This window comes from Priapulus caudatus, unplaced genomic scaffold, assembly GCF_000485595.1.
Source record: "Priapulus caudatus unplaced genomic scaffold, Priapulus_caudatus-5.0.1 Scaffold848, whole genome shotgun sequence".
Classification (NCBI taxonomy): Eukaryota; Metazoa; Priapulida; class Priapulimorpha; order Priapulimorphida; family Priapulidae; genus Priapulus; species Priapulus caudatus.
In genome coordinates this window covers 46076-62467 of record NW_014577909.1, presented here as the reverse complement: position 1 = coordinate 62467, position 16392 = coordinate 46076, and the positions used below count along the sequence as shown (strand labels likewise).

The 16392-nt window shown below is 44.4% G+C and overlaps 2 protein-coding genes across 3 annotated transcripts in view; one reads left to right on the top strand and one right to left on the bottom strand.

Annotated features, from left to right (window-relative positions):
* Positions 1-1437, top strand: part of LOC106813953 (carbohydrate sulfotransferase 11-like) — a 28643-nt gene extending 27206 nt beyond the window's left edge. The window contains exon 4 of the mRNA XM_014818202.1: positions 405-1437. Within this exon, the coding sequence (XP_014673688.1) occupies positions 405-1265 (861 nt within the window). The 3' untranslated portion in view covers positions 1266-1437. The remainder of the gene's footprint in view (positions 1-404) is intronic.
* Positions 1438-2658: 1221 nt separating this feature from the next.
* On the bottom strand, positions 2659-14567 carry LOC106813950 (ER degradation-enhancing alpha-mannosidase-like protein 1). 2 transcript variants are annotated; one of them, XM_014818199.1, is made up of 12 exons: positions 14168-14567; positions 11994-12066; positions 11368-11471; positions 10693-10864; positions 9370-9553; positions 8783-8957; positions 8173-8293; positions 7479-7597; positions 6692-6817; positions 5662-5758; positions 4792-4992; positions 2659-4393 (listed from the first exon to the last, which is right to left on the bottom strand). In XM_014818199.1, the coding sequence occupies exons 1-12, from the start codon at positions 14425-14427 to the stop codon at positions 4307-4309; spliced, it is 1719 nt and encodes a 572-aa protein (XP_014673685.1). In that variant the 5' UTR covers positions 14428-14567; the 3' UTR covers positions 2659-4306. The 2 variants fall into 2 exon arrangements, with proteins under 2 accessions (XP_014673685.1, XP_014673686.1); XM_014818200.1 differs by having other exon boundaries at positions 14155-14313.
* Between the last annotated feature and the right edge of the window lie 1825 nt (positions 14568-16392).

Genomic DNA, 16392 nt, shown 5'->3' with positions numbered 1-16392 from the left:
ACGTCATCACTAACGTCATCACTATCGTCATCACTATCGTCATCACTGTTGTCATCACTATCGTCATCACTATCGTCATCACTGTCGTCATCACTGTCGTCCCCATCATTAGCTTCATCACTACATCAACCTTAATTAGAGTCATCGCACCTCGTTTTTCTATTAGGATCTGTGCGTATATCAGGAGTGTATAATAATAGATATACTAATTACTATTAGATATAATATACGTATATAATACACGTATATAATAGATATAATATTATCAGGAGTGAATAATAATAGATCTATTGTTATTCACTCCTGATAATATCTATTATCGATTTAATAGATATAATAATATCTATTACTCTACACTAGCTCCTGTGTATATCTCATATGTATATCTCTATGTGTTCCTATAGGCGTCGGCACTTCACACACCTGCGCAAATCGCTGAAAGAAATCGACAGCGTCTATCCACTCTCAGCCGTGAGTGCGCTGCCGGCGCGCGCATGCGCACTCACAACGTCAGCGTCGCCTGGCAACGCCGAATCCTCGTCGTCGAAAGCCACAAGCTGCTTTACTGCTCCGTGCCGAAAGTCGGCAACACCAACTGGAAGCGTGTGCTGCTGTCGCTGCTCACGGAGGCGGCGCCGCTGACGATATCGTTCCACACTGCGCATCACTCCGCAGATCGGCTGCGAACGCTGGATAGCTACCCGGCGGCGACGCGCCGCGCTATGCTGCGCTCCTTCTACAAGTTCGTGTTCGTGCGCGAGCCGTACGAGCGCTTCCTGTCGGCGTTCCGTAATAAAGTTCTCGGAATCGGCGGCGCAGACGAAGCGTACGCGAGACTCGTCGGCGGCGCCATCTGGCGCGCGCGAGGCAACGTCACGCAGACGACAATCTGGTCCGAACTGCGGCGACACCCGCCGACGTTCGCCGAGTTCATTCGCTACGTCGTCGCGCGCTGGAAGCGACGCGGCTCGCTCGACAAGCATTGGACGCCCGTTGCCGACCTGTGCAGCGTCTGCGACGTCGGATACGACTTCGTCGGCAAGTTGGAGACGGTCGACGAGGACGCGAGTTACTTGCTGCGCGCGTTAGGGGTCGGCGACCGGGTCGCGTATCCGTCCAAGGTCACGAGCGGCTACAAGGTCAACGAGTCGACGACGAAGGCGATGAGGTCGGAGTACGGACGGCTGACGACGATTGAGCGCGATCGCGTGCGAGAGCTGTTCGCGAGGGACTTCACGTTGTTTGGATACGATCCGACATTCTAACGGAAGAATGTAACATCTACTGGAACATCGTGGAACATTTACTGGAATTCCTTCTATTACCAGTGCCCTGTACACCTGGAGACCTGGAGTGTTTCATCCACAGTGCCAAGTCCTGTGTGCTGCAGTGGCTAGGTCGAGCGTAGTGTAGTGACCCGAGAAGAAGAAGAAGACGAAGAAGAAGAAGAAGAAGAAGAAGAAGAAAAGGAAGAAGAAGACGAAGAAGAAGAAGAAGGAGATCGTAGAGTTGTGGCTAGGTCGAGTGTAGTGTATTGACATGAGCAGAAGATCTTGCTGCAGTGGCTAGGTCGAGTATATAGTGCAGTGACCCGAGAAGAAGAAGAAGAAGAAGAAGAAGAAGAAGAAGAAGAAGAAGAAGAAGAAGAAGAAGAAGAAGAAGAAGAAGAAGAAGAAGATGGAAGAATGACCGTAGTCTCCGAATGGTGGGAGTGGGTGATTTAGAAATAAACTCATGCCGAATGATTGTAAATAGCCCTAGAATTGATGCTAACCCCCTGAATGCAGTAATTGATTGAACAAAACTAATCTCTGAAACTTTATCCTACATATGTACACATGTGTAGGGTCGACATAGAAATCGAAACGTAGGGAGGTTCTGGCCATTCTTATGTGTATGGGTGGATCTGCACGATGAGTGTGAGACACGACAGTGATGATCGAGGACGTAACTTATAATATAGAGAAGTTCATTCTATATATTATGTTACGACTTACATAAGCGCAATCTGCAGTGGCCGCCGAGAGCGTACTCTCTCTCTCTTTCTCTCTCTCTCTCTCTCTCTCTCTCTACCTATCCTCTCTCTCTTTCTCGCTTTATCTTTTCTCCTTATACAGGGGAGGCTTCCCTCTTCGACCTATGCGTGCGCACATCCCGCTTTCGCCCAATCGTGGCGGTTAAATTTCTGAATTTGACATTGTGCCAGCTCCCTGGTTTTACGACTCTTCTTATGATTGCTGATGACTATTTACTGTTGTCACATACATTAGGAACTGCAATATAATAACGAATAAGGAGAATTATGCCGTCAATATTATCATCTGTTAAAGAACATTGTTAATCGCCTGAAGTCTTGGTCTCAGTCTCACGCGGATGCGTCACTCTCCCTGTTGATCTCCACCTTCCTCTCTATCGGCCGCATCGTCCTCCGTTACTCCCAGCCTTCTCATCTCTCCCTCCACTCCATCCCTCCATCTAATTCCCTGTCGCTCTCTCGTCCTTCATTGTGACTTTACCTTATCATGCTTGATTCTGATTATGCACCCCGTTCTAAACTTAACAACTGACAAACCACAACTATACCGCAAGAACATATCCGATCACCTACCCAACAGGAAACCGGTGTGTGAAATCAAATAAAACACGTGAACAAGAACCTAAGAGGTTATTAATCATAAGCACGCAACAAGTTAAATTATCAGTCGATGCTTTACAATGTATTTATTGTTGATCCAGTAAGCATATAGTCTTTACAATCTTATAAGAATTCAATGATTGGCAATTTCTTAAAAAAACTTGTATAAGGTTACTATGTATTACTATGTATAATTTAGAAACATATTATATACCATAGAAATGTTGTATTTACATTTTAACTACAACTAACTTCCACCCATGCAACCACAACAATTCAAAATGCCTTTTAAATCACAACAGATTTTTACGTATTAAAGTTAGAAATGGATTTCATTGCCATTGCTTATCGTAAGTGAAGTATTAGGCACTTACTTGGAAAATTTAGAAACATCCTATTAATCTCCTACCATTTTAAACATCATAACAGGCACGGAAAAAAATATTATTTTACTAAAATGCCTGAGAAATCATTCTGGCACAAAGACGTTTGCGGTCAGCACGCAGCACGGTCACCCTTCCATTCATATAATTATTCAAACATTCCATACGTTATCACTAGATGGCACCACAATAACTTTCCGCCATTCGGGGGGGGGGGAGTCAAGTGAAATGCAGATGTCATTTCTCAGCTGACCAAACGTGGGCGTGTGGTTGCCATGTAAGAAGAATGACTGTTCAAGGAAGGTTGATGGTGTCAAGCGTTCACCAGTCCTAAAGCCTCGCGATCACAACAGCAGGATCCGTAAGCAGGATCACAACAGTCTCAACATCTCAACCAGTGTATCGATTGAGCAATTTTGATTGTACACTCCCTGCATGGATACAGTACACAATCTATTATCCGAAACCCTTGGGACCAGACACGTTTCGGAATTCGGAATTTTTTGGATTTCGGAATTGTAGTACAGTACAGATATGCATACCGTATATCCTGCAACTAGTCAGTACTAAAACCCAAGTTCTCAAGAGGCCAAGTGCTGTACCGGTACAGTACAATATGTATGAGAAATGCCGAACACATTAATATTTCTGCAGTGAACCTTTGCCGCCAAACGTGAGCTTTGGTGTGCAGACGACCTCCGCGAAAAAACTTTCGGTTTTCGGAGCATTTCGGTTTTCAGCATTTCGCATCATAGATTGTGTACTGTACTAGAAAAATCAACATCAAGCGACCTGTCCACGAGGTTGCCCCGGGAAAACACGCAATAAACACACGCGTATCACACACACCGACTCACGCCATCCCACCATTGCATAGACAACCGTCTAGCAGCCCCCCCAATATCAAACTAGGAGCATTTTCAACACAAGAACACACACACACACACACACACAACATTCACCACTAGAGAGCACGACCCTAGCACCAAATTCAAAGAAAGCGCCGCGCAGTAATAAATGCGCTCGCAGCACGGAACAGGCCCGCCAGGTGGCGCTACGAGGGCGTGTCCTCGGCGGCGTGCCAGCGCGACGAGAGCAGGTGCAGCAGGACGTTGGAGACAATCGAGGCGACCATGCTGACGATCAAGCAAAACTGGTAACGGTCGGAGAAGATGAGCGCGGCGATACGTGACTCCTGCGGCCACCAGCCGGCGCGCCACGACGGTGGCGCCCCCTCGTCACCGTGCACGGGAATGTCGAGCCACGACTTGCTCGGCTCCAAGCCTAGTCATAGACCGACGGACGACACCACCTGGTGGAAGTAACGGCTCTCCATCGGCAGAAAGTATCGCCGCTCCGACGCCACCTGGTAGCACTGAAAGCAAACACACGGAAGAGTTGAGTGTGGGTTTGCATGTGTGAGATTGAACGCGTGTGTGTACGATTGAGAGCGTAACATCCAGGCTTACTGGCATAGCTCGCTGGTTTTCTACACGACCAAGGCTTCGTTTCGCATGATTGTTGACTGTTTTGCTTGTGTGAAGGGGGGCGGGGAGATAACCCTGCATAGCACTCTCTCACACACAATTAACTTGGATCTCTCTCAGTCAACTCACTCTCCCTTTCTCTCTACGCTCTCTCTCTTTCTCGCTTTTTTATCCTTTTTTTTATTCTCCTTATTACAGGGGGAGGCTTCCTCTTTCGACCTCTCTCTCTCTCTCTCTCTCTCTCTCTCTCTCTCTCTCTCTCTCTCTCTCACCAAAACAAACTCACGTTCGAGTCGGAATGATTCCCAGCATTCACGCGGATGATGCTGTCCACTCTGTGAGCTGGTGGTGCCCTCGTCCAGCCGTCGTTGTCGGCAACCACCCACGACTTCTGGCGGAACCGCCGCTCGATGGGAAATATGTGGCCCTCTGTCGAGAAGACGTAACCGAGTGGATTCTTGTTCAGGTGATTGTCTTTGTCGAAGAGCTGGAGAAGAAAAACAAGCCTGCTTAGACGACTCTCCCACTTAATCTTAACCAAATAACTTCTTCTTCTTCTTCTCGGGTCACTACACTACACTCGACCTCGCCACTGCAGCACACAGGACTTGGCACGGTGGTTGAAAACCTCAAGGTCTCCATGGCTACAGGGCTCTGGTAATAGGGGGCATTCCAGGAGATGCCCCAGACATGTAACCGCGATATAACAGAGTTATAACGAGTTAATTACTCGCATGTACCCAGACTTCTTCTTCTTCTTCTTCTTCTTCTTTTTCTTCTCGGGTCACTACACTACACTCGACCTCGCCACTGCAGCACACAGGACTTGGCACGGTGGTTGAAAACCTCGAGGGAAGTGTTAAGTTTTCCATACTTTACAACGTGATGGTTGGCCAGTTTTACGATCTTGGCCACGTGTACACATCCCGCATTGCAGGACATGGAAAGCGTGTATGGTCGCCAGGTAATATATCTTCATTATATAACTGACGAGCGTGTGCATGCCACGTGGACAAGCCTGCTTTACACAAACATACGATCATGAATTCTCGGTGATTTGCTCTGTCAAAGGTGGCTAAACGACAATCATTACTAAGAGCGACAAAGAACAGTGGGTCACCCACTAACTGCCATGTGATAGTGATATGCGCAGTACCAGGTATAAATATTTGCACGTCTCGCTGAGGAAAAAGCTCTCCATCCTATCCTCCAGCGACTTGTCTCCGATGTCATGCACAGTAGCATAGCCACACCTGGTGACGAAGCAAACAGCTATATGATCGCTAGTGATGGGAATCGGTTGGAATTTCATCATCGATCATCAGTTGCACCCAACCGATCAATAATCAAAGATAATCGGTTGAATGTTATTGGTCGCAGCTACCCGATATTGAAATTTATCATATCTCATATAATACCGTATTTTTTTATAATACAATATTCTAAAAGCTATGTAACAGTATTACACTTGCTTATGTTTGGTGTAGGTTAGAGTTAAGCTGTTAAGTAACCAACAAACACAAAAATAAAATAAAGATAAATTCATTTCATTAATGTTTGCACATTGTATTAAATTTTTGTTTGTTTTGAAAATCGATTATTTATTTTCATAATCGAGCGCTTAGTCGGTTGCTGCAAACGACTGACTTTCAATTATAATCGATCATCGGGACATCACTAATGATTGCAGCATCCCGTAGGTTAGCATCCACGATGAGCAGAGTTTGGACGGCAGTGTGCAGGTAAAAGTGAGAATGATGTGCATTTAGAAATAGCAAAGCTTCGTCAACTCTGCGAGTGAAAGGGCGTGACGTGTCAGCACGCGATTTACTCTCCCCGAACAGAACAACATCACACACTGGATATCGTAGGCCGTTGACGCAGCAGCAAAAGATTGTGCGGCAAAGAAAAATCCGCTAGAAACAATCACGCAAAAATGTGCTGCCAAGTAACCATCTAGGACAGTGGTTCTTAATCTTTTTTGAGTCATGGACCCCCTTGGATTTGAGAATCTGGTGAAAGCTACGGACCCCTCCCCAGAAAAATGCACATTTATAAGGTGATTACGGTTTAAGGATGACTTAAGGCGCAACTACGGACACCCCCTGAAGCCCATCCCTGGACCACATGTTAAGAACCCCTGATCTAGGAGCTTTCCCCGTCGGCGCGCGCGCGTGGGCACTTACTGTGTCTTCGTGTACTTGTTGAGGCTGCGCAGTATATCTCGGCCGACGTGCAGATAGAACGGGTTCTTTGTCGCTTGATAGAGCAGGTAGGTCGACTCCACCAGCTCCGGTCGCAGTGGGTAGAAGCTGCAACAATAGTAGAATAAGTATACATATACATATAACTATACATTATATACATTTGTGTGTGTATATATATATATATTATCTTCTATTATCTACTCCTGATATTATATATATAGTATAAAAGTTCTTAGGTTGTACGATATTCAGTTGTTATAGTTAAAAAATGAATAATCCAAAATTTAGCTATTCGGAAAATTCCAATAGAACTTTTATACTATATATACAAGTTCTTAGGTTCCATGATATTCAGTTGTTATAGTTAAACAGGAATATATCGTTCAAATTTGGTTTTATGTACAGCTGCTTTCATCTTTATAGAATTTCTTCATGTGAGATGATAAGCGCTTGTGCTAAAACAAATTTCGGATTTGTTTGTTTTATTAACTATATATTTTATATATAATATATATGTATTTTTTATTATGTATGTATATATATGATTATATATAAACATAATAATATATTAAGGTTATGTGAGCGGTAAAATACAAAATATTATAGCTTGTAACTTGCCATCTTAATGATGAATTTAAAACATACTAGCCATTCGTTTTACCGGTGAGGGCAATGTAGACAAATTTAAAAATATGCGAATGTTGAAAATTCAGCGTGTAAACCAAAGCGTTTTTTTTTTACTAAGACTCTACTGCGCATTCGCTACCTGATGTCAGGGACCTTCAATCTCCAGTTGTATCGCTCCGGCAGGACTCCGTATCGTTTCCATATGGAATAATAGAGGGCGTGAGCGCATATTGCCTCCTCTATGTCACCACTAAGTACCTACAGACAAACGTGAGCAAGAGATTTTCCTTACTTGAGAGTCGGTTACTCATGAAGTGACAAAACACAGATTATATATGCAAGTAGTGTCTGTTACAAGCAGATGTTCACCCAAGCTGCATATAGTTAGAGATATATGTGCTTTTTTTTTTTTTTTTTTCTTTTGTGTGTGTGCGCTTGTTGCGTGTGTGTGCGTACATGCATGTGTGCGTGCATGTGTGTGAGTGCGAAAGCGTGTGTGCGTGCGAGTGCGTGTGTGTGCGTACATGCATGTGTGCGTGCGTGTGCGTGTGTGCGTACATGCATGTGTGCGTGCATGTGTGTGTGCGTGCATGCGCATCTGTGTGTGTGCGTACATGCATGTACACGCATGTGCATGTGTGTGCGTGCAAGTGCGTGTGTGTGCGTACATGCATGTACACGCATGTGCATGTGTGTGCGTGCGAGTGCGTGTGTGCGTGCATGTACACGCATGTGCATGTGTGTGCGTGCGAGTGCGTGTGTGCGTGCATGCGCATCTGCGTGTGTGTGCGTACATGCATGTACACGTATATGTGTGGTGCATGCGTGCGCACCATCACTCCGGCGAATGCTGCAGACAGAGAGTCGATCCACGTCGTCGCCGTGTGTCCGTTCTTCATGTTAACGTTCACGTAGAGCGGGTGATCGCCTACCCCTTGGTTGCAGTGCGGCCGCCTGTAAACCACATCACATGTGCTCAAAGTCACGCTTCACGCACACCCACGATAAACTTCCAGCGGTTTCCCCAAGCCTTAAAAGGTCCGTTTTGTCATGAGCACAAGATATTGGACAAATGCAATCTTTTGCCCAAAGCCTCGTATTGCCAAACCTGCCCATAGTGAAAGAATTATTGCATGGGAATTTAAAATCGCCAGACTTTCCAGATTTTCTAGAACACCTATAAAACCTGTTAGTTGACGCAATCTGTAACATAACGTATTTGGGCTGTCATGTGGCCAACCCATCTAGCCCCCCCCCTCCCCCCATGTAGGTATGTCACACTGATGATGTCCACCACGTACACTAAACCCCTGCAACATGCTCATCCGATTTTATAATAACATATTAAAAGTATATTTTATTTAAATAAAGTTAGAAATAGTTTCTAACCTCTTAGAATCTGATGGTAACAGGTCACAATGAATACTCATTCTGAACGCCTACCCTTTTCTCATGAACGACTTGATCCTCTTGTAGGAGTCGTTGAACATATCCAGATCGTCTGTTTCGCCGAAGAGGATGTACGCTTTGAGCAAGTATTCGTAGAAGGAGTCTAGACCGGCACCGACTCCACTGATTTTGCCCTTCCACTCGCCGGTGGTGATGTCAATGACATTACCTGCAGGGCCAGGAACACACGGCAATGGTCACGGTGAGGGACCAAAGGTCATTACTTGCCGATAGAGGTTAGCGCTAATAGGGAGCTATGCAAATCAAGAGGTCAAATGTTGCTATTACAGGGCCAGAGGTCAGATTTGACTATTTGTAGCAAGAGGTCAGAGTTGTGGTGACCCATATCCCTCGCTTTCTCACACCCCCCTCGCTTCACCCACCCCACTGCTTGCTTACCGTATATACTCGCGTAACAACCGCAAATTTGGCCACAGATTTCAACCCTGTATTTGCTCTGCGGTTTATAAGCGCGCCATACCGTGAGGGGAAATATACTAGGCGCAATACTTGGTTACCCCGATTCAAACTGAGGTGCGGCTTATAGGGGCCCGCGATTATTACGCGATCATATACGGTACCCAGCAGGCCGGTAGCTGCGTCGCGGTGGCGCCACAGTGCGCGGATGGCGCGGCGAGCGGCGCCTTCGTACACGGGGTCGTCGAGCAGCCGACTGAGCATGCCCATCTCCACTAGCAGCGAGCCGGCACCGGCCGTACACGTCGTGTTGTAGATGTCGACCGGCACTCCCCGCATCAGGTTCACCTAGCAAGATAAGACCCGGGGTAGAAATGAACTTTTGAACGATGGAGTCCGACGGACTCCCTGCCCTCAAAAGAATGGTGTCTGCAGCAAAATGAGGGAGTCCGCAGTCTGAGGTTCAAAACTAAAGAAATTAACAATAACACGTGTGCTTATTTTGAAGATTCATGCGGTTGCACGACTGCCAAATTGTCTTTGGACATTTGCTGGGAAAAAAAACAATTCCACGAGGCCATGCCCAGGAACGAACTAGTTAGTATAGCAGAATTTTCAGGGAGTCACATGGACTCCTGCATATGTCAACTCAGGGAGTCCGACTGTAAATCAGGGAGTATTTGACTCCGAACTCGCGTTAATTTCGCACCCTGTGAGACACACGGTGATGGCTGCAACTACGCACGCTGCGTGTGCCCCTGCACCGCCCCCACTCCGCACAAACACGTCTATGAGAACGTGCAAGAAGTAGCTATGCTAGTTGACAACGTGCGTGCACTCCACGGCAGTGAAAAAAATACACGGGGCCTCGGGGCGATTTAGCCCCCCGAAATGCCAAAAAGAGCCCCGGAAATGCCAAAAAGAGCCCCCGTAAATTTGCATAGAGTTCAATGCAAACCAAATTTTAGAGTGCTATTTTCATGCACGCGAGCTTGAAAAGTAGCCCCCGAAAAATAAATATTATTTTTTTCCCTGCAGTCCACGGAGCAGTTACGCCCCACATACGATGCACACAATCGTCTACGCCTCCAGACTGTTAGCATCACTTGCTGATAATTAGCTACACGTGCAGCTGAGATACTCTTGCACTGCACACTAAATTGGTAAAGCTCACAAGTATGCAAAGTGGCCAGACAGCTAAATGCTGTCAGTGGCCACGCAGCGACGACAGTGCTTACTGGGGGAAGATGACGACAAGGTTGCAACCTTACGGCTCGTCACCACCCCCCCGCGACCCTCCCATAACGATGTCTTACCATGGTACATATATTATTGTAAGTATCATCAATTTCAGTTCTATACTGCCTGATGATATCGTGTTTGCAAAATTGATTTTAATCGTAACGTTGTTAATACTAGTTTTGCAATAAACCTATTATCTATCTATCTGTCTCATAACAGCACCCTCCGAAGCAACCCTACCTTACCCTAGGATGCGGAATGCCCGTAGCGGGGTTCTCGAAGGCCGGCAGCAGCCGCGTGGCGAGGTCGTGAGCGAGGTAGAGCAGCTCATCGTCGTAGTCGAGGGGCGCCATGTCGCCAAACGGCTGCTGCCGATCCGTGATGATCAGGTGTGCCGACAGCAGGCCACCGATGACCCTGTAACGTAGGTGGCAATTGAGCAGCGGCAAAAACGCAACATCTCTCCCAGGCTTCGGCTTTTCACGGGGCCGATTTTTTTCCGGCCCCGTCAAATTTTGAGATTCCGAGAATCGAAAACGAGTCGAATAGCCGAGAAATGTCCGTATATCATATACCAAAAAGTAGGGAATAGGCATGGTAACAATACATATATAAATGTAGCAATGCTTTTATTACATAATTCATTAGTTTAAAAAAATCTGCCCCGTCTGGAGAAAATCGGCCTTTTTTAAGTGGCTGTTGACAATCGGCAGTGTAAACGCAAAAGTTGCGCGACCAACCGATCGACAGCAACTAGTTGGGAGATTAGAACATGTTTTATTTTTGCCAACTCTTTGTTTGCCGAATTGCGAAATTGGTCCAACTCGCCAATTCACCAACATAAAGTGGGTATAGTGTAAACCCAGCTTTATCCGGCATCAGCAGCTCATCGCAGAGCGCAACAACGCAGCTACACATACCGAATGTTAGCCTCGAAAACCTGAACCGTGCTATTCTTGTCAAAGGAAAGGTTTTCCGTGACGAGCCGAATGACATGCTTGAACTCGGAACTGTTGCCCATGATCTGTCCATAAACACGAAGGAACGATTACGCTTTTAATGTGAATAAGTTAAAGGCACAATTGTGAGTTAAAATAAGATGTTCATGCACACGTAGAAAACGCCCGTTTCGCTGAAACACGGTGGCATGAAAGATGGATGTTTTAATTAGTGTTTTTTGTAAGTATTTTTTAAATAAAATGTGCTACGAGCACGTGCGTGCGTGAGTGCGTGTTTTAATTTGATAATGAATATTTATACGCAGTGGCTACGCGTCCGGTCATCCATTACAAAGCTCAGCCCAGATTCCCAAATCCACGTCACGATTAGGCCACGCCCCCTTTCAAATCGTATATTTTACTGGATTTACTACTGCTTCAAAAGTTACAAAAGCACATTTTTTGGATTAAATACTATGGTAAAAACTTAAATTATTTATTGTTTTTTTACTGGAAAAATATAGTTGGGTTCACATAAGAAATATATGACCGGACACGTAGCCCGTGAGCTGTGGCTGTAGCCACGGCCATATTTATAAGCCACTTACCGCAAGGGTGTCAAGCACATCAACCAGTGTGAGGCAGTAGTCTCCAAGAACATCGTTGATATTTATATTAGCCCTAAAAGTCATCAAACCATATTTCATAAGAAGTTATAACAAGTTATTTCGGCTGTAAGCAAATTGCATTCTAGAATAGAGAGGACCATGGTTTGTAGCATGCTAAAGAGCTAGTGGGGCTAGTGGGGTTAGTGGGCTTTTTATAAATGCAATCAATGTGGGCGTTCCAGTGAAGGTCGCTGTGTATGACAACACCCAAATACTGGTATGTCGGAGCAAGTGATAGCGACTTAAAATAAAGTGGGTAGGTAAAAGATAATGGGGATTCAGAAACTAGAATTGTATTATAGCTGCAGGTTGCACACCACAAACACTATAAACTAGACAGAATGCACTCACAGAGAGTGCATATACCTCCGCCAGCGACATATGCCATACGACCTACAAATACACAAATAACGCACGATATACGCAAGCGTACTGACATATACACGCTGGCTTGCTGGCTTGCTGCTCGCTCGCTCGTAGCAGCCGCTCGTTGCTGCTGCTCGCTCACATGTACACGCTTGCTGGCTTGCTGCCCACTCGCTCGTAGCAGCCGCTCGTTGCTGCTGCTCGCTCACATGTACACGCTCGCTGGCTCGCTGCGCTGGCTGGCTGGCTCGCTGACTTGACGCGCTAATATCAATCGCGCGAACACACGACTTGCACGAACGCACGAGAGCGATCACATAACCTCCTCCAACTCCGTTGGACGGAGGTAAATATATCACTGAATTCACTAGGTGCTGATTTTAAATGAAACTTTTAGACTGGGTTACTGCGTACCTTACAGTAGCAGTGTGCTACTACTCGGGCCGACACTAACAGTTGAGGTCTTGTGGGGTATATATGGTAGCCAGTGACCAGGGAAAAAAATATAATTTAGTTTTCGGGGGCTACTTTTCAAGCTCGCGTGCATGAAAATAGCACTCTAAAATTTGGCTTGCATTGAACTCTATGCAAATTTACGGGGGCTCTTTTTGGCATTTCGGGGGCTAAATCGCCCCGAGCCCCCATGTATTTTTTTCACTGCCAGTGACTGAAGTCAGGGGCGATTCTAGGTCGTATTCCTGCTGTTCCGGAATACGGTCGTCATATTTCAAACGTCCTACAAATGTTTTTTTCAAATCTGTGATAATTACATGGTTAGCAGCTTCTTGAATAGTATTTTATCTGTTTTTATTGTAAAAATGTTTAAATCTAGCTCATTGATTATTTTAGCTACATGAATTTCTGAGAATGATGGAGATGATGAGAAATTAGAAATGTCTCTAAATTGCATCTCCCAGTGGCAAATTTGAAAAAAATTCCCCCCTCGTGCTCACCCCGCGTCGGTGCTATACGCACCTCGGCATGCTGGCCGTGGTCACCTGTGGACTTTTTTAAGTGCCATTTTTTAAGGAATATGGTCATTGTTTACCCCTAGATCCGCCCCTGGAAGTGAATGATATGTATTTATCACATATTTCCTTAGCTAAAGTATTACAACTACGCACATTTCAATATAAGAATCACTATTGCACTCAGTGGTTAGGCCCCTGGTTCAGTGGTTGTTTGCCATCCAAAGTTCATAACGGGTTACACGATTCACCCAAATCCACCCCCAAATCCACCAAATCCACCCCCAAATCCACCAAATCCACCCCCAAATCCACCAAATCCACCAAATCCACCCCCAAATCCACTGAAATTTACTCGAACGCTATTCAATTTACCAAAATGATGGCAAATCCACTGAAATTCACTGAATTCAGTGAATTCAGTTAACCCTAACCCTAACCCTAACCCTAACCCTAACCAAATCCACTGAATTCACGTAAATTGTGGCAAGTGTCAGAGTATTTGGGTGAATTTCAGTGGATTTGCTATCATTTGGTTAACATTGAGTAGAGTTCGAGTAAATTTTAGTGGATTTGGTGGATTTGGGGGTGGATTTGGTGGATTTGGGGGTGGATTTGGTGGATTTGGGGTGGATTTGGTGGATTTGGGTGGATTTGGGTGAATCGTGTGACCCTTCATAACAACAAGATCCTGGCGATGAAACTAGCCACAACACGCCCAGTATATCCAGTATAAATAGTATATCCAGTATAATCCACCCATTTACCATTTAACCTTACGGATTATCGTGGTCAGGTCCTCTTCCGACGCAATGAATAGGGTCGAGTTCATCTTTTGGGAACGCGTATTTTATGTAGTTGTCGTAACCAAAGTAAAACATCTGCTTCGCTTCCTCCAACATCTGCAGTCGGTCGAGTTCAGAAAAATGCCCATACTTCTCTGAATAGAAATCGGTTTTATAGTAGGGATAATCATTTCTCACTGGCACTGCTACAAAACACAAGAAAATAACAAATGTGTAGACAGTGGCGTTTGACATTGTTCTGAGGGTGTACAGCAGCGCATTTTAACTGCGATTAAATAAACGTAACATCGGCATGTCACAAATTACGACACGTATAATCACGACTATGTTTAGTTTAGGATGGGAATGTATGTCATTTCGTGATTGCAACACGGAAGCGCCTAACAACGGTGTGAGGTACTCCGCCTAATAGAAGTAGTTCTATTCCACAGCTGAAATAAAATTGATAGGTTTACAAATCATAGTTGAAAAAAAATTATAATTTACATGATTTGATGAAATTAATCGTTTTTTATTAAATCCGAGTCGTCCTTATTCATTGGTAAACCATTTGCTAACTTCCGCGCATTTATTTTCAACGGGTGATCTACATGTTATTTGGAGACAGTGAGATTAATTTTCCATTGGCTGTCTAGTTTTGGATGCTTCACACGTTAATTTTTTGTTTCGACATAGAAATAATAAGAGAGATATAATATATTATCAGGAGTTAATAAAAGACAAATTTGTCTTTTATTAACTCCTGATATTATTTATTTGTCTATTATTAACTGTCTATTGTTATTGTTATGTTATTATTGTTATTATTGTTATTGTTTTTGTTATTATTGTTATTGTTATTGTTATTATGTTGTTGTTATTATATGTTATTGTTATTGTTGTTATTATTATTGTTATTATTGTTATTGTTAATGTTATTATTGTTATTTATGTTATATGTATATTATTGTTATTGTTATTGTTATTGTTATACTGTTATTGTCTATTGTCTGTTATTATTTTATTTGTCTTTTATTAACTCCTGATATTATTTCTATGCGTAACACAGTTTAGGGCGCCCATGGGCAGAATAGTCCAGTGGATAAGCACATGAAGCGTGCACTTTTGGGTAGAAGGCGTCCATAGGCAGCAGGCCTGAATTATGAATAAGCATCGAACAGAAATTAATTAAAAATACTTACAGTTACACTGTTTCGTCGCATACACAACATACACTTTATTCACGTTAAATAACTACAGATTCATGCTCTATGCTCCGCTCGAAACTTTTGCCAGCTCTATGATGCGAATTTCTACAAAGTATTCGGATCACATATGATTTCAAACACAAAAATGACCAACCGGTCACCATGGCTACGCCACTTGATGGACCCCTTACATGCAAGGTATATTCGTCCTATTTCTTAAGTGAGATCTACGGATGGTATGTTATCATATAAATCTATGCTCGGATACCTGCTCTTCATTTTAAATGCATAATTTTTGCAAAATAATATTCTTCTCATGAGATATTGCGCATGCGCGAGCACCGTTTCAAGCGCTCAGAACGGACTGAAGCAAACTGCATAAGATAGTTTGCTGAGTGAGAGAGGGGGTGGGAGACTGAGGACAGGCGGCAGGGAAAATAGCTGAGGGCGGTAGAAGATTAAGGAGTCTAAGCGAGGGGCAAGAAAGGCAATGGGAAAATAAAACGGGGTAGCAATGGGATATATAGGCAGATAGGACGCACCTGCGAACGGGCATCGCTTGCTGCTTTAGCCAAGGTCTGGTTTTGACAGACTAGTTTCTGCTAGATCCGGTTTCAGCCGATATATATAAGCAGCAATTGATAAGACAAGAGAGAAGATTTAGAGAGACACTATGTAGTCAGTCAGAGAGAGATCGGGACGAGGCGCAGGAGCCTAGGCATGGTTGCCTAGGCTGTGGTAGTGTATATATTTGTATGTGTTGTGTTAAAGGGAGAGTTTACTCTAGGTTTTAGGGTTACTTTCAGCTAATTTAGGTTATAATTACGCTACATAAAAAGTTTCATGGTTCAATCACCATTAGAAATATTATTAAAAAATGTTTTAAAACTAACGACTACAGTTTGATTACAACGACGGTGGCGCCACTCAAAGTGACTGATCTGAAAAGTTTCGCAAAACCACTTTCCAGCCAAGGGCTACAGACCGAGGGTGTTTCTTATCATTCATTTAA